Here is a 21,150-nt window from a genome sequence, read left to right as displayed (position 1 = left end):
AGCCAACGAATTTGGATCAAACTCTGCTGCCTATATTAGATGGAGAAAAGTGTTCCTAAAACAAACATAGATGAAAAAGTAATTAATGAGCCAGAAGTGGATTCTGGACCCTTAGATGAAAAAGTAATGAGCCAGTTTTTGGTCAAAAGTTGGACTATATATTTTTTGCAGACAACCTTGCACTTTGTACAAACTAACCAACACTTCACAGCACACACTCCCATAAAAAATCTGTATGTTTATTGATGAGATCTTCGAAATAAGATCAATGTTGAATATGTTATATTCTTTTTTTTACCTTTTTGAAACTAGACTCGGAACTTGATGTACTTGAAGCATGTGCACGCGGGACCCACTTGTGTGAGACAGTGAGAGAGAGGCAAATATTTCTGACCGACAAATTACATAATGTGTAAATGTTGCAGTCAAGTTTCAAGTTAAGTTCGAAAAGGCCAAAAATAATAATTATGAAATACTCAACATTGATCTTGATTCAAAGATTTCGTCAAAACAGAGAAGGAAGTCAAAATGATTCCGTAGTCAAACATTTTGTTCAAAATTTATGACCTTACTTTTGAGGCCAAAAATTAAACACGCATGTTTATTTATGAGAGAGGGAGATATGAAGTGCTGGTTGATTTTGATAAATAAGTGGATCAATCTTTCAATAGTCCATCTACCATACACTACTGGCTTAGTTAGTTGGACTATCCAACGTACCATCCAGGCAAGGAGATTTCTTTCTTGTCTTTTTTGTGTGACCATGTGATGTATGCTTACTTCTTGGCAGTGGCGTAGCTAGAGGGTAGACAGGGTGGTCCATGGACCACCCTGAAATTTTCCCCATAGCCTATATATAGTGTAGAAAAAAGAGTAATTTTTGAAAATACGTAGATTTACATGAAAATTTTCATTGTTGGACCACCCTGGCTCACGGAGCTGGCTACACCACTGCTTCTTGGGCAGGAAGATGCTTCGCTACTTTGGTGACCATTGCCCCTTGCAGGGGGATTAATTTATTTTCTGGCCTGGAGTGTGGGAGTCAATGTGTACACACCATACATACACACACACACACACACACACACACACACACACACACATATATATATATATAGGTTTTATTTGCTTCGAGATGAGAACATCACTCCCTCTATTCATATATACTCCCTCCGTTCGGAATTACTTGTCTCGGATATGGATGTATCTAGAACTAAAATACATCTAGATACATCCATTTCTGCGACAAGTAATTCCGAACGGAGGGAGTACTATATAGGGTCTAATACGTTTCTCAGGGCTAACTTGGACTACATGTTAGAGCAATAATATATGGCATGCAAGTTACACAAAGCATATCGACGAATTCGTAAGTGAAAGGAGCTTCCAATAATATAATTTTCACGATATACATCTCATATACTACTAATCTAACATATAAAGCCTCAAGAAGTGCTAGGCACAACCAATGCCTCCAGCGCACGGTACCACCCGAGGGAAAAAAAGCACCGCACTGCGCGTGGGAGCGAGGGCGCACCGCACCACACGAGCGAAAAAAACACCGCACCGCGCGAGGGACGAAAACGACATCGAACCCTAGCCCCAATCCACAGCCTCACGCCCCTCACTCCTCCCTCCCTCATCCGCCGCCGCTCCCTCCCACCTCCTCCTCCTCCTCCTTCTGCGCCATAGGAGCCCCGCCGCCGCTTGCTACTCCTCCACCGCCTCGCCTCTTCCTCCTCCCCGCCTTCCCATCGCTCGTGTGCAGGCCATCGTGGACACACACTTCGCGGGCGAACCCGATCTCCAACGCCTGCTCCGGGTTCGCGCTGGACGGGCTCCCCTGCATCCTCCTCCTCGCGGCCGAGGACGACGCCTCCGGAGTGAGCTGCGGCGCTCGATTCGATCTGCGGGAGAGAGAGAAGATGAGAGGGAGAAGGTGGAAGGAGAGGAGGGAGAGAGAGAGAGAGAGAGAGAGAGAGAGAGAGAGAGGAAAGAGGAGAAGGAGGCGCGACATCGGATGGGAGAGGGTCACCGCCGGCCGACCGGGAGGACGGAGACGGCCCTCATCCCCGCAGTGCTACCGTCTTCTTGCGCCAGTCATGGCCTGGACGAACTCACCCGCACCAGCCGAGGTAGGCCTCCACCATATTCTCTCTTTCATGGTCCAGGCGACCGAGGCAGCCAGCCCGCTCGAGCTGTCCGAGATGAAACTACTTGAGGTTTCAGTGCACATTCTTAGATTTCTGCTTCCACAATGGCTTGATGTAGGAGGTGGCATGACGTGTGTGTGAGGTAGTGCTGGATCATTGGGGGTGAAGCAGGTCTCCTCGACGGGTGCTACATCTGAGGTGAGTTGTTTTGGTGATTCTCAGTCTACTCTGTCATTTCCTGAATAAATTTTCTGCAAAGTATTTGAGGATTTCTTCTGCGTCCCATCTGACGGGCCTTGGTCGCTGCCATTGCCATCCTTTTTCAGGTTCCACTGCGAGAGGAGTTCGCCGACAGCCATGAGCACCCAGGTCCAGTTCCTCTGGTCTTGTGTTTGCAAACAGCGAAGCAGGAATTGCCATTCTTGCTGACTCAAATGCTGGGTCTGGTTGCGGTCAGGCGGTTGACGGCGACGGTGGTGGGGATGTCCCCAAGCTTACCAGCCTGCCTCCTTCATGCGTGGTTGCGTGCAGCCTCGGATCTCTGATGCGGATCTGAATTTGGATAGGTTGCCTGCTCAATCTGTAGAATTGATTGAAGATGAATCCTGAAGTTGACAAAAAAGGTATGGTTCGCTCTGTGCTTATACTCAGTAATAAAATACTGAAAAGTCCGAAATATTTGTAGCGATATGACGCTGCAGTACAAGCGACTCTGCCGTTTACTTAATGCGTAGCTTAACTGATATAATGTTGAACTGCTGGATTAGTTTGGTGGAGTTTGATTATGAATTATGACTTCGATGGTCGATCCTACATGAGAGTCTGAATGTGAACTTACAGGCTTGGGGTAGGGTGTGCACCACCAGACCGGAAGCCGTGTGCTGGTTGGGTTAGTGCATTCGAGGAAACCTAGCAATACGCTAATAATCCTACTGAAATGTGGTGAAGCCAGCTCACAAAGGAGCGAGAGTGCAAGAGCATGCTGAAGACATACATGCGACAAGCAGTCCAATGCACACTTTCTCGAGGCAGTACACGAGACTTCAATTTGACCGTTAGTCGGGCAACAAGTATGAGAAGGAAATGACAAGGATTCTAAGTTTTTTTTTGGTTTTAATTTGTTTGGTCATAAAACTGAAAATGGTAGACTAATTACTAATGTGAATGTGTGTCTTATTAACAGAGTGGAGTGGTGCCATAGAGCAGCACGCAGGCAAGGGTGGGGGTCGGGTCAAGGCTGTTGTTGGCGGCCTGGATGCAGGCGATGGTGGCGGCCGGCGGGGGTCTGGCGGGCGAGGGAAGGAGCAGCAAGGCTGGTGATGGGCCAAGCGCCACCAGAGGAGGGTGAAGGAGCGACTTCGTGCTTCGCAACAACAGTTCGTGTCCATGGTCCTCTTTCCTTTCGTACTAATCAGCTCATTGTTCTTGTTCATACATGTAGGCCATACATGCTCATTTTTCTTGTCTGTATTTTTTCTTGTTTATACCTACAGAAAAATTTGCGGTGGTGATGATTGATCTAAGTATCAGATTGGTTATATGGAAATGGGGCTTTACTTCCGGAGATGTTCCCAATGAAGGAGCTTCGAGGCGAGCACTGCAATGATGTAGTTTTGTATATGGCATAATCTGTAGGAACCCTCTCTTAGTTTCTTTTGTTCTTCGTTTCACTCCTATTGATTAGTGCCAATTAATCTAGCTATTTTCGTTGTACCCAATGCCAATTAATCTAGCTATTTTCGTTGTACCCACGTGCCAATATCTGCACACACGGAATTCGTGCAGATTTGTTTAGCTGTGGCACGTATCACAGCTACAATAGCAATCTGGTAATTAGTGCTCAAATAAGGTACTTTTCTTCTCCCCTTTACATATCATGGATATATGTGGTGGTTGCTTGACATTGCTGAAGCGAGGACTCTAAATGTATTTTTTTTGTTCTCCCTCATTATCTTAGTCAGGCCGTATGTGTTCTGCTGGTCTATTTTCATTTGTCTACTTTTATAGAATTTCAAAGATATAATTTCCTCTCATGTAGTTGCCTCATTCTTCATATATATATATATATATATATACTAACCCTCTCCTAAATGATAGATGAGGCAGGCGATCTCTTTTATTTTCCTTTCTGCAATAGACCAATAGTATTTTAGTCAACTTCAGGGTATGTTAAATATGACAGTTAATGAAGATGATCGTTCTTTCTGTTAAGAGTACACAATCTGACTCATTTTAAAATAGCACCTTATCTTTATGAAAACACTAAGCTGCTACTTTAGCAAGTGTTTTACTTCAACACAGATTGCTGCAGGAAAGAAAGTTTTTTTTGCAATAAAGCAAGCATTGAACGCACTGAAGTGTCCGAAGAAGAAGAGCTTGAATTTTTTGCCGACGTAAATTTAAGGTAACCTTATTCGTGCATATGTTGTTTCTTTCAAACATTTGTATCTAAATATCAATACTCATTTTGAACTTGCTCAGGCCGGCCTTTTAGTTTGATGTTATTGGTGTGGTCTGTGTATAATTATTAACATGGTTGCGATTTTAATGATAGCTCGTCACACATTACAGAAACCTATTTTCCATTTTGTGGCTCTATGCTCGTCTGTGCCTAGGTACAGCTATAGCATGGTGAAGGAACACTACAGGCATTGAACAAAGAAAGGAAGAATGATGGTTAGAACCACTGAGATACTGAGTCCGGCCAACTAGATGAGTGTCAGCAGCGTATTTCTTCATTGGAAGAGGTGACAAAAATTCCCCTTTAGAGTATATTAGTTGTTTAGTCCTTACTGAGATAGACTAACACATAGTACAATTTTTTTGACTGCACCCTTACAATTTGGCCTGGCTAGATACAATGTATTTACTTCAATTCTCTTTTGAGTTAGCAAATAATGACCAGTTAACAATGTTTTATTTGATGATTCAGGACAGTATCAGCCGGTTCATTGATCAAAGTGGTGGGAAGCTCCCGAAAACACCCTTTCCAAACAGAATTTATTTTTGAGATCTCTTTATTTTTCATCATTATGAAGGTTGATTTTACCTGTTTCACTTGAATGGTGACCTTCCCACACTCCCAATTTTTGCTTAGGATTCTCGTTTAAATGGTGAGCGCTCAGATTCTGAATGTCGGATCTTTAGTACTGTTTATTATTTTAAGAAAATATGAGTAATGTGATTTTGTTCTCTAGAGACTGGAATTGAATAATAGGTCCTTTTGGTACTGTCATCTTACCATTTGTTCCTAACAGATGCATGGGTTCGACTATGCATTATCATATGTTTTGTTTCAAAGGTAATATGCCCTAAATCATTTACTGAACTTTCAGTTCTTTTTTGGAACCAGGCGAGTATAAACAATTTGTTATCTGCCATCCTAAATTGTTTCCCATGCCATCCATGTAAGTTTTAGTACCTTTCCATGTAGGTAGTGGGCAATCAAGTGTGTGCATTTCATGACATAAATTTACTTTGTTTTGTTTCAAAGGTAATATGCCCTAAATCATGTACTGAACTTTCAGTTCTTTTTCGGAACTAGGTGAGTAAAAACAATTTGTTATCTGCCATCCTGAATTATTTTCCATGCCATCCATGTAATTTTTAGTACATTATACTTAGTTTGGTGTATGAGAGTAGTTTGTAACTGAAGAATGGCTGCAACTGGTTCAGTGACTAAGATTATTTCAGGAATAATGTACATTTGGTGCTCCCAGCACTTAATTTTGGACGTTGAATACTACTCTTGCTTTGACAACTCACTGATTTTATTAGGAAACCTTATCTGTTAATACTTTCTTGTCAAACTCACAACAAGTTATAATAATCAAACTATATAGTGATGTTGAGGGATTAACCAGGACAAATGCTAGCCAACGTCCCATTGAGTAGGCCTTCCCAGGCTCCTTGAGTAGCTGGCTCCACTGGGTACATAGCCGATTACCATATGGGTGGTTTCTTTAATCACCGATTGGTTATTGGGAATCCGAATCTGCGATTAGTATGCAGTAGTAAAGAGGTTTCTGTTTGCAAAAGAAAGCAAGTTTATGTACTTTGTCTCCACTGCCAGCATAGAAAAATTGTTTATGTTGTATTGCTGGGATAAATGTGTCTTATACGTTGTTTTGTTCTTATAGTCACAACCGAGATATTTGTGGTGCTTGATTTCTTCCTATGCATTTGTTTTCTTTTACGTGATTTCCTATATATTTGTTGTATAAACTGAACCTAATTAACGTGTGTAATGATGAAGCACGTTGGGTGCAGATGAGGATGAAATGAGCCAGGGAGAAATATTGCTGGTAGAAAAACAGGCCTCCCATGCCATCCTGACCAAAAATGTATTCCCCGATTTGGTTAAACAGACCCGTATTAGCCCCTGGCTGCCTCAACTGGTGGATGCTGTCGGCTGCCCAATGACCATCAACACATATGAGCTCGGTTTAATCAGAGGTGAGGCCTTGCTTCTTCTGCAGTTTTCTTCTCTTCTTTTGTGTGGATTTGCATCTAGCAAAATTGAAATTTCATGGTGGGTCAGTTTGGAGGCTTCATATTTCACAATTATTATTGTGTGGTTCACCCTAGAATTTGATTTTAACGCGTGCTTGCGCATATTTGGTTAGGATTGGCATGCTTGTTTTTATATGTAATTGCTATGTTTCGAGGCTACTTATTTTATTTAACCCATTATTTGCCATTTGAAAATAATTTTGGCATTGACAGTTGCTAATTACAAATGCTTATCATTGGTTACCGTGTAATTCTTGCTTGGTTTTTGGTGTGATTTCATCTTAGTTTATACTTGTGTATGGACCACCCACGTTTTGTGAAACAATAGTACACCCAAAAGGAGAAGTTGTTGAGATGATAGTCATGACAACCTATAACACAGGCGCTGTGCTTGAAGCTCATGAGTAAGAAGACAAGAAAAAACCATGCTAAAGCTGGAGGGATTCGCAGAAAATGCATATGAAAAAAATCACTAGGAAATCTACCTTCACTACATTTTGGAGTGTAGAACATGGACCATATGGGTCCAAGTAGAGAACATAAATATCCACTGCTATTTCTATTTTCATCAGTAAATTTTGATATTGTTTCGGACAATAGATAACATAGGCTTCGTAGCTGGTAATATTTATCATAGTTTTAGTCTAATGTACTTTTCTGTAGCAGTGCTGCCATGAAGTTCAGTCTACAAACCTCTGTTGTGTAAACATAGTGCTGATCTGCTGAACTAAAATTATGGCCCTGCTTACCTGTGGTGCTGCACTTTACAACAATTCTACTTGTTCTTTCATAGCCCACCTTATGTGTGCCATCTTCTACTCTTCCCTCCATCTCAAAATAAGTTCTCAAGTTTGTACTAACTTTAGTACGAAGTTAGTACAAACTTGAGTCACTTATTATTGTTCCATGGTTTTTTTAGTTATTGATGATGCCATTTTTCTTTCTGCCTTTGTAGCTGAAAGATTAGTGAGACTGACTAAATTCTGAACATGTTCCATGTGAGAGAAATAGCATGTTGATTTCATCTTGAAATAATCATAGCTGAGGGACGAGTCCGTAACTGAGGGTCATGTGCAGAGCTGGAGGAAGAAGTTGCGAGGCTTGGAACTCTAACAGCAGTGAGGACAATGCCTCTTTAGTTGTAATTGTGATGCTCCTGATGTGCAAGTAAACACTCCGGTGACACTCCTTATGCTAAAATGTTGGTTGTTAGTACAGAGGTGGTAACATTATTTGGTTCTCTTGTATTGATTTCATAATACATGATGTAATACAATCCACATTGCATTATATTTTGAGTTATATCTCCTACTTACTCACTACTAACATTCTTTCTAATTCGCTTCTTGCGCCATTGGCGCAACCGGGTCATCTAGTCTTATCAATAGTCAAAGGTAGTCTTGAAAAACGCATTAGGCCCTATATATATGGATGGAGGGAGTACTTTATGATTTGAGTAACTAGATAGGATAAACTTTAATGAACAAGACTATTGAGTTTATACTTCATAGACATCTTTTATGCGATGTTGATGTATAGGGCACAACAAACTAGAGGTAGAATTAAGGGCTACTAATAGAGTAAGAGAAAGTGAGCTCTTTATTCCATTTTTTGCTCTTTTGTTGTAAAACCAATCCTTGTTCTTGTCAGGCTTTTACATGAAATGGGTTTTTGCTTTGGGTTCATGGTTTATTTGCCGAACTTTCAACAGAAAAATGTAATCAAAAGTGATTTTCGATCAAACTCTGCTACCCACCCCACACGATCACCTTCATTTGATTGATGAAGCCTATTATGCATGAATAAGGTTGGCCAATAAAAATCAGGTTCATGCAATCTTTTTGTTAGGTTAAAATGTTGAATGTAGTCTTGCACTGTAATGCCATTTACATATCGTTTGGCATCCATCATTTGGGTCAGAACTCGCTGAATTCATTTGCCAATTACGACACCAACATGTTTGGCTCTCCCAGATTTGGGTGTCGGAAATCACTCCACAATTCCAGATGATTGAAACCGTATGTAAACCAAATCCCATCCAACAAGCTGTCATTTCCCAAATCAGCTCGCCTCGGACTCCCTTGATTCCTGCTCATCTCGCTCCCGCCGCCCAGGCAACCCACCGGCCACCGCATCTCGTCTCGCCCCCAACCCCCTCTCCCCTTGCCCCCGACGCGCCGCCTCCCAGGGAACCCGCGCCGCCGCTGTCCCATAAGACGCCTCCTCAAATTGTACTCCCTCCACCATCGGTGACGGTGCAAAATACCGTCAGATCCCCCAGTGGGGGTCCAAGCGCAGCTGGAAGTCTTAGATCGGAGATCACACGAGGGGTTTACCCAGGTACGGGCCTCCGGATAGTAATACCCTACATCCTACTTGTTTTGGTTATTCATGGTGGTGTAGAAATTGATAGTATGTTGTTTCTGTTCGACTATGTTTGTGTAGTCCTTTCTTTGGCATTGTATATCATATTCTCTCCTAATTAAATCGCATGCGACGGGTGGAACACAAAATTTATGCTCTGTAGGTGATGAAGACAACTGTAACAGTAGACGTGATCTTTCTCTAAAAAACAGTAGTACACGTGACGACGTCGGAGCCTGAACCGGCCGGTGCATATTCTATGCTCCACCACCTAAAGCTTTTAAATCAAGACAAATAAAGTCAAATACTGAGCACAGATCAAGAAGCGCCATCCTGATCCGTGCATTGTACCTGAGCATCCTCTCTGAGCAAGCAACGGCCGGGACCTTCATTCTCCCGTTGCAAATCATGGTGTTTTCTCCATAGATTCCAAGAAACCACGCAGGAAAGGAATCGCTCTGTTCAGATGGAGCGGCTCCAAGAAACACCCCACGGAGATGGGAATCTCAAGGCCGCCCCAGATCCCGGACACGGAGGCGGCAATGGCGGCTGCATCGCTCCCAGTGGCACCCTCCCCTGCGGCTGGCTCGGCCGCCTGTCCCGCGAGCTGCATTGGAGCTTCGTGCTCGCCGTCGTCGCCGTCTACGGCGCCTGCCAGGGCGTCGGCTCCTCATTCGGCAGCGTCGCCGCGGGGTACTACTGGAAGGACGTGCAGCGCGTGCAGCCGGCCGCCTCGCAGTTCTACCAGGGCGTCGTCAACGTTCCCTGGGTCGTCAAGCCCCTCTGGGGCCTCTTCACCGACGTCGTCCCCGTCGCCGGCTACCGCCGCCGCCCGTACCTCCTCCTCGCAGGTGAGCCAATGCTTTGCTTGCTATGGTCAACGTCGTTCTGAATCTGCTCGCCTTCTTAAACTGTCTTGATCCATGTATTGTAACCAACTATGTAAAGGCGTCATGGGCGTGTCATCCATGCTCACGCTTGCTCTGCGCCGCACGCCGGCGATCGCACCGGCATTGGTGGCGTTCACGACGCAGGCCGCGGGCGCCGCCATAGCCGACGTGGTGGTGGACGCCATGGTCGCGCAGAACAGCATAAGCCACCCTCCGCTCGCCGCCGACATGCAGAGCCTGTGCGGGTATTGCTCCTCCGCCGGCGCATTGGTGGGGTACTCCATCAGCGGTCTCGTCGTCCATGCAATAGGTTCCCAGGTCTGAAGTCTGAACTGAACATTTCCTGAGAGAAGATGGATGGTATTGGTAGATTCCAATGTTCTTGCCATGTTCATTTGATCTTTTCAGGGGGCTCTTGGCTTGCTGAGCATCCCCTCCGTGCTCGTATTTTCGGCCGGGATTCTCGTCAAGGAGGACCGGGCCAAGGATTTCGAGTACAACCAGGTGAGCTCAGGCTTCAGAAGCTGCCAATTAAATACAGTTACAAACATGACACTTTCAAGGTTGTTAACTGCAATATATTCAGGTTCACAGGAAGTTCTACGAAGCAGTTGAATCAATGTGGGCAACATTGAAGTGCCCGCAGGTCTGGAGGCCGTGTGTTTACATGTTCTTAATGTTCGTGCTAAGCCCGGACATCCAAGGAGGGCTGTTCTACTGGTACACAGATTCGAGTACCGGACTCGCATTTTCCGAGGTAGTTTCTGCCACAAAAGTTCTTCAGATGCATGGCAAAGATCGACAAGAACTGATGTGGGCTTCCATAATCTGCAGGGATTCATTGGTCTCATCTACTCGATAGGCTCAGTCGGGTCGCTGCTCGGCGTCCTGCTCTACCAGAACATGCTCAAGGACTACCCGTTCCGCGGCCTGCTGCTATGGGGCCAGCTGCTGGCCTGCCTGTCCGGGATGATCGACCTGGTGCTGGTCACCAGGCTGAACCTGAGGCTCGGCATGCCGGACTACCTCTTCGCCGTGATGGACAACGGCGTGTCCCAGCTGATCGGCCAGCTGAAATGGCTGCCGCTCCTCGTGCTCTGCTCCAAGCTCTGCCCCGTGGGGATCGAGGGCACCTTCTTCGCCCTGCTCATGTCCATCCAGAACCTCGGCCTGCTCATGTCCGCCTGGTGGGGCGGCCTCCTGCTGCACGCGCTGGGCGTGACGCGGACCGAGTTCGGGAACCTCTGGGTGGCCGTGCTGGCGAGGAACGCCATGCGGCTGCTCCCGCTGGCGTTCCTGTTTCTGGTGCCTCGGAGCGACCAGAACTCGACCATCCTTCCCGCGGAGATGCTGCTTGCGGACGGAGGTTCCCCGGGGGATGTGGAACCAGGGGCGTCAGGTGCCATCGAGTTTTCTGTCCTCCATGGAGATGAACATACTGAATTTGTTGAGACTGAGGAAGAGGAACTAGAGCTGACCCCGCTCATGGAGAAGATCTGACGACTCGCTGAAACAATTGGTCAATTACTTAACCAAATTGGATAGGAACGGCTGACGATACATCAAAGCAGCCAAAGAAATCGTCCATGAATATCTTGTAGCAGTAGACGAAAAGATGGACTAAACGGACATATTCCACCACCCGGCCTTCTTCTGCTACGAGCAAAGAAAAAAAAAGAGATCCATGAGCACTAGCACTCATGACATATTTTTATAGATGAAGCCCATTGAGGTGAGGCACCAGAAATTCGCTCCCGACGGGATTCAAACTCTGGGCGCAGGCTACACCACTGTGCACCTTTGCCACTAGGCTACTGACGAGACAACCCACTATTTGGATACCCAAATCTCCACCTTCTTGCGGAACTTCGGGATAACTTCAGCTTTGACACAGACATCACCAAGCCCATCTCCAGGTAATTCTTCATGTGAAAGAGCACACGAAAGATTGTATTTAGCAACATGTTTTAGTTTCTGTACACAACATGGATTTCGATAGACTTGTGGAAATGGGAGATTGACTTCATTCATTTGTTAGAACAAATATGAATAAGTGTTCGTCGTGAATCTTCATATTTGTTGTTCTTTGCTTTGTGCTTTGGAGTAGTTTTTCTCTGCACAAAGTGACAGAGACATGTATGAAAGAATAGATTGCCAAACAAGTTTTGCTAAATCTCAGTCTATTGAGACTTGGTTATGTCTCAGTTGATATTATATCCATGAGATTTTACATTGTGATTCGCATAATTTTTCTTTACAGTTTTTTCTTTATTACAAGTTTGAACACTTGACTAAAACTTGGTTAAGTCTTAGTCGACTAAAACCTAGCCACAACATTGCCAAAACAATAGAGGTACTCAAATATAAGGGGCACAGTAAAGTGATTCTTGAACCAGACCGACATACACTGTTCGGGTGAGCAACCCGAGGTGCACTGTAGAGTGAACTGGAAGGGTGTTATGACAAGTCTAACGGGCCGACCCAAATGGACACATTTTTTTTCCATTTTAGTCCATTTGGGTAGCTTAACAAGCAGGCGCCTGGCCCGTACCTGCCCTAGCGAGCAAACTTTTTCGGCGCCGTTTTCGGATGGTGAGACATGTGTCAACCGTATTCAGGAGGGAGTGGTGGCATATGATAATTACTTTAGATGCAAGAATGATGCCCTTGGAAAGCTTGGCTTCTCCTCTTATCAGAAATGCACTGCAGCTATTCGGATGCTTGCATATGGAATTTTCGATGATCTTGAGTATGTTCGCATGAGTGAGTTTACATGCTTTGCATCATTGTACCAGTTTTGTCAAGTTGTGGTTGCAGTCTTTGGCCCGTAGTACTTGAAAGAACCAAATATTGTGGATACATCCCGGTTTTTGGCGATCAATAAATCGGTAGGTTTTTCCAGGAATACTTGATAGAATAGATTGTAAGAACTGGAAGTGGAAAAATTATAATTTGCTTGGCAGGGGCAATATAATGGGGGCATGTTAAAACTTGCATGGTCATACCTAAAGCTGTGGCATCACAAGATCTCTGGATTTGCCACTCCTTTTTCAGTATGGCAGGTTCACACAATGACATCAACGTGCTTCGGCGGTCTCTGGTGTTCGTGTAGCAACCCGACCTCAGACGGTCAAGTCTGTGTGCTTAAGTGTCATCCCTGGATCGGTATGGTGACACACACAGTACTCGAAGATTTATAACAAAGGTAAATCACATGTATAAAGTAACATAAATACTATTACCTCAATCCAAAATAGCGGAAGTAACGACAAGGTTGTGGATTCCCATCAACATCAACGGCAAAGTTGAGTGTAGAAATCGTAACCCTAACGTATCACTTACTCGTCGTAAGAATCGTGCAACATGAGACGTTGCAGTCACAAAGGATCAGTACATTGAATGTACTGACAATTTCACACCATAGGATAAAGATGAATAATGTCTATCACTACATGCATATTTGGCTGGTGGTAAAGCTCTATGGTTATGATGTTTTTGCGAAAACCCATTTTTTTCCTACAGCAAAGTAATATATTTTATTTAACTACAAAGTTTGTTGAACAATATTGAGAAGGTTCCTCCAACTCAATCCCAAATTAATAATCATTAACCCAACAAATTAATTAATTAATGTGATGAGATCAATATGATAATCCAATAACCAGATACTCGGGATGTCCATAACCAGGGACACGGCTAATCATGATTAGTGTGTACACTCTGCAAAGGTTTGCACAGTTTTCCCTACAAGACTCGATCTCCTCCGTTGGATTTCTCGCACTACATGGTGTTTGAGAAACGGATGACTGAGACACAATCTTTCAGAAGTATTAACTCTAACCCCGGGTAGACCGTACCAACCTACATCCCCTACATCTGCTAGCCTACCACTGGAAGAGGTCATGCAACTTACTCCACTATGCTAGAGCCCATAATAGCTTGTGGTTGCACATGAAAGTTCTAGCATGAAATATCTCAGTTCCCTTTGAGTCTGGATGGTGGACCTTAGGATGATCACACGGATCCTCCGGGATATCCTAGGACAACACTGGATTCTCCAGGTGCCTGACAAGCAATCCACCTAGATGTGTATTGAAGTTGCCACCTTATGTTGAACCATTAATTAACAATCTCTCATCTGTCATGGATTCACTCACCCAAACCACGACTATGAGCATAGCATAACAATATAAGCAATACGTAGAAGTAACTCCCAAGGGTTTGATAATAACAGGGTGATAGGTTCTACCTCATCAACTACTTCCCAAACCCACATGTTATATCACAACCTAATCATGCAATGTTTGAGGATTGGAATTAATGCATAAAAATTGGGTGATAAAGGGGTATGATCAAAGTGTTACTTGCCTCGTACTGTTGATGAAGATGATTCGCACTCATAACTCCTAATAGTACTACTCGTCACACTCCGGTCAATCTATCGTAAGCAAGCAATTGCATACATAAGCACTCATGCAAAAGAATCGAAGAAAAGATCTCGGAAAAGTTCAAAAACAGGCGAATAACTCTTGCAAACAGAAAATAATTTCTAACAGTACCAAAATTAAGTGAATTTGGCCTTATCAGAAAGTTTAGGTCAAGAGCTTCGATTTGCAAAAAGAATCAACTAAATCAAAGTTACGAAACTCAAGTTATGATCAAAAGAAGTTTGAATATGATTCTGAACAAATTTCGAAATTTGAAAATTTCAAAAAGTTGATGTGACAGATTCACTGGGTAGGTGAAAACAAGACGAAGCTATCAGCGCTGGTTTCATCTAATTTGGATAAACGAGTGAAAAAAGTTATGGCTATTTGAAAAATCAGGGCCAAGCTGTTTTATGGAGGAAAAATAGGTATGACTAAAAGAATTCTAGGTTTAATGTATAAATACAGAGACTAATTACTAATCTAATTATTCTACTGTACTAGTCTAGAAAATAATAAACTACAGAAGTATAAAAGAAAATGAAGAAAGATACCTTTATAAGATAGATAAAAGACGACTTCGAAGAGAAGAGACAATTTTCAGAAGTCCCACCGGAGAGAAAAAATATTTTTCTTTAATGAATCTATTCAAACCAAAAATATTGATTTAACTCGACTCGGATGATTTTTGGAGGCTCTATGGGTCTATATTTATAGATGAAAAAGAGGTTTAGAGGTTAAAGGCTAGGCAATGTGGGACTAAACGTAGACGAAAATAAATGAAACAGAGAAAAAAAAGGCTAAAACGGCTCGCACGGGCCTAAAGGACTCAGCCGGCCGCGCCCTGTAGTTTTTTTAAAACAAAATTCAGCCTAAGAAAAAAATGAAATAGCTGGCTGGGCCTGGCCCATGTAGGAAAAAAACAAGAGGTGCCTGCTGCCACTATGCTACGCGTGTAGGCGATAAATAAATATGGGTCACACGTACAGTTTTTTTAAAATAGAAACAGAAGGAAAACCGAATAAAGAAAATAAAATAAAATTTTATATAGGCATATTATATATCAAAATTTTCATAAAAAGATTTTTCTACAACATGAACATTTTTCTAATATCAAATAAAATACACAAAAATTCAAATAAATCAAACACTACTACCGCTCTAATAAAATCCAATAAAAATCATTTAAAAAAACCAAAATAATTTCAAATTTATTTCTATCCAATTTTCTGATGTAGGGAATCATTTTACCCTATTTTCCATATATTTTATTTTTGGAGAAAAATAATTTAAATAAAACCCAAATAACTCCAAATTGAAAATAATTTCAAAAGGACTTTGAATTTAATTCTCTTAAAACTTCCAACTCATATTTCATATGTTTTGAAGAAGTCATTTTATCTTCTCTCATGAAAATCATTGAGTTGCATAAAGTTTCTCGGTTTGAAATATTTCCCAATGAAATTCAAATATTTTCAAATACCATTTTCATTTAAATGGAAGAAGTCATGTTATCTTCTCTCCAGGATTTTGTGATGAAAAGTATTTGAATTCATGGATATCATAAAATGCAAAATGAAAGTTTGGGAAAGTCCTTTTATTCCCTGTCATTTAACTTTCAAAAAGTTTCGAATTACACTCAATTTCACTCAAGCAATCACACCATAATCAAACAATCTATCAAATATATCTATTTATTAGAATTTTGGGATGTTACAAACCTACCACCCTTAAAATGAATCTCGTCCTCGAGATTCGGAGAGGCTAGAAAGAAATAAGTTAGGTCTGGGGTCTTCTCAAAATCCATCGATCATCTCCGGGGTGTGGGGGGTTACCACCCTTAAAAACGTTGTTATGGTCCCATCAATACTCATATACTCCATCCTTATTCTTGACAGGGCCGGTCTTCTCAGATTTTCGGGAAAAAAATCCTTCTCTAGGCTCTTCTGGTAGTGGCATAACCTTTACCGCAATCCTTCTGTCCTTTCATCTTGGTAAGGTTCTTCCATGACTGGGTCTTCTTAGCTGACGGTCTGGCGCCAATACTAATCAACTATCGATATCTCATGGTGGTCAACCATTTATGGTTTCTCCCGTGGAAAAGGGGTCTGGGTTGAACCTCACCGTATGTCCTACGATTGGCAACAACTGCCTTGTACAAGGAAAAAAATACTTATACCATTCTAAGGTTTAAACAAGGTTTTGATCGTCGTCTCTCTACTATGGGTAAGTCACTCAGATTTACCATCCCATATAGCAAGGCGAATAATAAGAGAAAGTCGGTATGGTGATCAATCCATCTCGCACCCAAATCATTACCTTGTATACAGTTTAGCGAATCTCGCATTCTAACACTCGCTCATCCTCACAAGCATTGCAGAATTTCTCTTGTCGACGAACCAAGTTCGGATGAATCCATCGGTTCTACAAGCTGAACAAACATCTATCGTTCCTTCACAACTCTCAGGTTTTGCGTAAACTCCTATAAGATCGTTTGTTGATAAAGTCGTAACTTCTTCCAGGGTTTTTCCTTCAGCAAGAGTGTGCTTGCTTCTTGGCAGGTCCTGGGGCCTGTGGGTTATGGCCCATCTCATCACTTGAAATCCTTGAACTCATCATTGGGGCAACTGATCACTATTCCAACATCCAACTACCTAGCATTCTTAAATCCATCCAAATATACTGTCTCCCTTCCTTCTATTGGCACCAAACTCAGATGTCATTACTCAGACTCATCCTGGAATTACCATTGCTCCATATTACCAACATCATACCACCTTTATATCAAAATGTACTTCATCCCTTCATACTCTTGGGGTATCACACATATGGAGACAAAACTCGTACTCATTTTGTCCGAAATCCACTCAGTGGAATATCCTTATCTTTTCCAGGGGTCAATTGTCCTCGCAGGGTACTACCACCCTTTAAATGCACAAATTCATCCATAGACCATATTTCTCATTGTCGGTGTCAAAATCAGCGGATCTCGGGTAGGGGGTCCCGAACTGTGCGTCTAAGGCGAATGGTAACATGAGGCAGGGGACACGATGTTTTACCCAGGTTCGGGCCCTCTTGATGGAGGTAAAACCCTACGTCGTGCTTGATTTATTCTTGATGATATGAGTATTACAAGAGTTGATCTACCACAAGATCGAAGAGGCTAAACCCTAGAAGCTAGCCTATGGTATGATTGTATGTTATCCTATGGACTAAAACCCGCCGGTTTATATAGACAACGGAAAGGGCTATGGTTTCACAAGGTCGGTTACAAAGGAGGAGATATACATATCCGTATTGCCTAGCTTACCTTCCACGCCAAGTAGAGTCCCATCTGGACACGAGACGAAGTCTTCAATCATGTATCTTCATAGTCCAATAGTTCGACCAAAGGATATAATCCGGCTGTCCGGATACTTCCTAATCCAGGACTCCCTCAGTAGCCCCTGAACCAGGCTTCAATGATAATGAATCCGGCACGCAGTGTTGTCTTCGGCATTGCAAGGCGGGTTCTTCTCCATCTTCTGAACGTTTGTAAAGCAGTGTCCGGTCCCATAAATGTTTGAACCTCTTGGCTTCTGTGCCCAATAAGGGCTATCTCCCATGCGTCGAATGAATACGAGGCGCTAGGGAGTTTTTACATTCACCCCCCAGCCAGATAAATAAATTATCTATTAAAGGGATAGGGATCCTTAGATCCAATCCATACCATCCTCCCCTAGCGAGAATCCATCAGAGCGTGTTTCGAAAAGATCCATTCCACCATGGCCGACCTCCACAGCTCCTCCTCCTGCCCACGTAGCCCTAAGCCCAGCGATTGGGAGAGGTGTTCAGTCCCTCACAGTCGATTAGTCGAACTGTAGACTAAGGGATTTCTCCCTCCGGCGTATATGGTGCCCCTTCGAGCCGGTCTTGCCACCTACAATGGCGGGGAGCAAGCGGAGAGCTTTCCCTGTCCCTCTATGGGGGAACGGGTCTACCTTGTTCCCTATTTATTAAGGGGACTCAGATTTCCAATTCATCCATTCTTCCGCGGGCTCCTAGAGTTCTACGGCCTCCAATTACACAATTTCACCCCTGCCTCCGTCCTACATATCACCGGCTATGTTGCTCTCTGTGAGTTGTTCCTGGGCTATGAGGCTCACTTCGAGCTGTGGAAAAGGCTATTTTGCCTCGTCCCTCGCACACAGAGGGGGTCACTTTATCAAGTGGGCGGAGCCGAAATATGGCGCATCGCCAATACCGGATACCTGTCCGGTACCCCGAAGAAGTCGTCTGAAGACTGGCCTTCAGAATGGTTTTATATGGAGGACGTTCCCCTTCCGGACCCCGTTCGGCGGGGTCTTCCTGAGTTCAACAATGCTCCTCTGAAGAAACACCGAAGTTGGCACCCACGGAGCCCCCAGGCGGAAGACAATGGAGAAGTCCTCTATCTGATGAACCGGATTAAAGCACTGGCTCGATCAGGATTGACAGTAATCGAAGTTATGTCAATTTGCATAATGCGGGGAGTGCAACCACTTCAATATCGTGGGCACCCCTTGTGGTATTTTAACGGGGCGGATGATGCCACCCGCTGCCGGCGTAAGGGTCTGGACAATGCCGCCGCTTTAGCAAAAATTTTGTCCAAATTGTTCAAGGGTGAGGAAGAGGAGTTCACCCACATCAAGCCACGGGATGGATTCTCCATGTACAATCCTCCAAGCTGGGTAAGTTATATCTCCCTACTCCCATTTCTCCCGCATTCTTTGTTGTAAGTATTCACCTTGCCGTTTTGCGGCAGGAACTGCGAAAAGCCATAAAGGAGGTCAGCAGCCCTTCTCCCCTACCAGAGGACCCTGACCAGGTCGTCGACTCCGGACTTGAAGAAGATTCGGTTATATTCGTGGAGCTGATAGACCGGTAGTTCTATCAGTTAAGCTGCGATGATGCCATGGTGGCCATTACGGCCGACTATCCCGGACTGCTCCCTGCATCACATGTAAGAAAAACCAAAAATCCCAACTCCAAAAACTAGGATCCCCTTTTAGTCACTTCACCCACCATATACACATGGCATTTTTACAGGGAAGGCATTCGGGACGCCCTGCCGAACCCGCAGCAACTCGCCAACAAGAGGCACCGAGGCCGGGTAGGCCAAAAAGGAAGGCGGTCAGGACAGAGACACCGGCGCAAAGGTATGACAAAAAAACCCGCTCTGTGGTTGTCGTCTCTCTCAAAATATAATGACGCCAGTGTTTCTTTAACAGAAAAAACGCTCGCCGGAATATGTCCGGCGATGTTACTAATCACGCTTCCACCAGTCGGGCACCAGGACCGGACATAGAGGCGGAAACCGATATGGGGCGGGCGCCGGATAATCCCCCTACAGAGGATGCAGATAGATTATCCGCTACAAACTCAGAAGTGGAAAGCGCCATGAATCATAGGCGCCGCCGGGCCATACTCCGTGACGCTTGTTTCTCACCAGAGGCATTTGATGCCTTCAATTCTGGAGAGGCGTACCTCCGAGCTGCTCAAGATGGTCTAGCCAGAGCCACGGATCAGTATGTAAAGGATGTACGGGTAAGTAAATCTGACGATTTATATGTATCAGTAGCCCCTGAGACTTGAAACAGTTAGCAGAACTGATTTAAGGATCATCTTTATTGTGCAGGTTCTTACAGAGAAGAATACTAGGCTGTCACAGGAGCTAGAGGAATGCAAGACCCAACTACGGGCCGCTATTGCCGCATTGCAGGAACCGAGAAAGTCACCCGCTGGTAACATTTACTTTAAAGAATGATGGTTACCATATAGTGTGCGGCGTGGCTGCAGATCTAACCATAGATGTTGCAGATGAATCCGGGGGACCAGCATGTTATGCGGCAGCTAGAGGCTGGCAAACGCGTACTGACTGAGGTTAGGCGGGAGAAAAACAATCTCGAAGACGCCAATATCAAGCTGAGCGTGGAACTAAAAGACGTTCGAGCCCAGCTTGCAGACTCCGAGAAGGAGAATAAGCGGCTTCGGCGCGGCATTTTCAGTAAGTGCTTGAACGAATCCTTTTAAAGGAGTTCAGCAAAGAAGTCGACTAACAATGTTATGTCTGTAGGTATGCTGACGGTTCGTCTCGCGGAGGAAATGCCCGAGTCTGCGGGTGATCTTATATCCGAGCTCTCACATTTACACGAACAAGTTCGGCAGGTGATGCAAGGTGTTGCCTAGGCCTTGTGGTCGTCCGTCTCCCTGCCAGAGGGTATTTCAGAGCTTGCGGAGAAGCTCAAGGGAGCACGGCGGCGCTTCCGATTATGGAAGATATCGGCCTGCCAACAGGGTGCCAGAGAAGCCTGGGCCATGGTGAAGATGCGGTACACCAATGCAGACCCAAATCACATGGCCGAGGTCGGGCCTATGGGGCTCGACGGAAAAGAGATCCCCGTTAGCTTAGTTTATGGGCAAGTACAATTAGCCGCAAAGTATTCCTAACAGGATTGTAAGCTAGACCGCCTGTTGGATGGTATAGAAGAGGAATTTAGTCAGTCTGCATGACTATGTAATGAATGTGACATGTATAATGCCTTCTAGTCGGATTGTAGATCATTTGTCTTGGCGGACCTTTTCGCTTCAACCTCGGGACCCGATAATCCGGAGTGTATCCGAATACCCACTCAGTTATATAAGAACCGGGGTATGCATGGAGACCAGGTGTAGGGGTCATTAGTGCTTGAACAGACAAGTGCCAAACTAGTTATGTTATATTACATGGGTAGTAAGAAACATCTTCCAGGGAGAATAGTTCCGTTAAGGGTTCGTTTCCCTGGG

The 21,150-nt window shown here is 44.1% G+C and overlaps 1 protein-coding gene and 1 long non-coding RNA gene across 12 annotated transcripts; both read left to right on the top strand.

Moving 5' to 3' along the window:
* The first annotated feature begins 1,448 nt into the window (after positions 1-1,448).
* Positions 1,449-8,027, top strand: LOC123190610 (uncharacterized). 11 transcript variants are annotated; one of them, XR_006496439.1, is made up of 10 exons: positions 1,449-2,135; positions 2,272-2,351; positions 2,480-2,776; positions 2,994-3,223; positions 3,337-3,542; positions 3,647-4,900; positions 5,086-5,266; positions 5,506-5,560; positions 5,647-6,608; positions 7,621-8,027. It is a non-coding gene; the product is annotated as an uncharacterized lncRNA (long non-coding RNA). The 11 variants fall into 11 exon arrangements; XR_006496443.1 differs by having other exon boundaries at positions 1,450-2,135; positions 5,086-5,560; positions 5,647-5,697; positions 6,423-6,608; XR_006496442.1 differs by having other exon boundaries at positions 1,450-2,135; positions 5,086-5,560; positions 5,647-5,697; positions 6,409-6,608.
* Positions 8,028-9,385: 1,358 nt separating this feature from the next.
* On the top strand, positions 9,386-11,982 carry LOC123186240 (probable folate-biopterin transporter 2). The gene is made up of 5 exons (XM_044598025.1): positions 9,386-9,880; positions 9,978-10,237; positions 10,328-10,423; positions 10,506-10,676; positions 10,754-11,982. Exons 1-5 carry the CDS (start codon positions 9,496-9,498, stop codon positions 11,417-11,419), a joined length of 1,578 nt encoding a protein of 525 aa, XP_044453960.1. The 5' UTR covers positions 9,386-9,495; the 3' UTR covers positions 11,420-11,982.
* Positions 11,983-21,150: the final 9,168 nt, after the last annotated feature.

This window comes from Triticum aestivum, chromosome 2A, assembly GCF_018294505.1.
Source record: "Triticum aestivum cultivar Chinese Spring chromosome 2A, IWGSC CS RefSeq v2.1, whole genome shotgun sequence".
Lineage (NCBI taxonomy): Eukaryota > Viridiplantae > Streptophyta > Magnoliopsida > Poales > Poaceae > Triticum > Triticum aestivum.
Note: the sequence above shows the minus strand (reverse complement) of the source record. Positions and strands in the feature narration are given on the sequence as shown.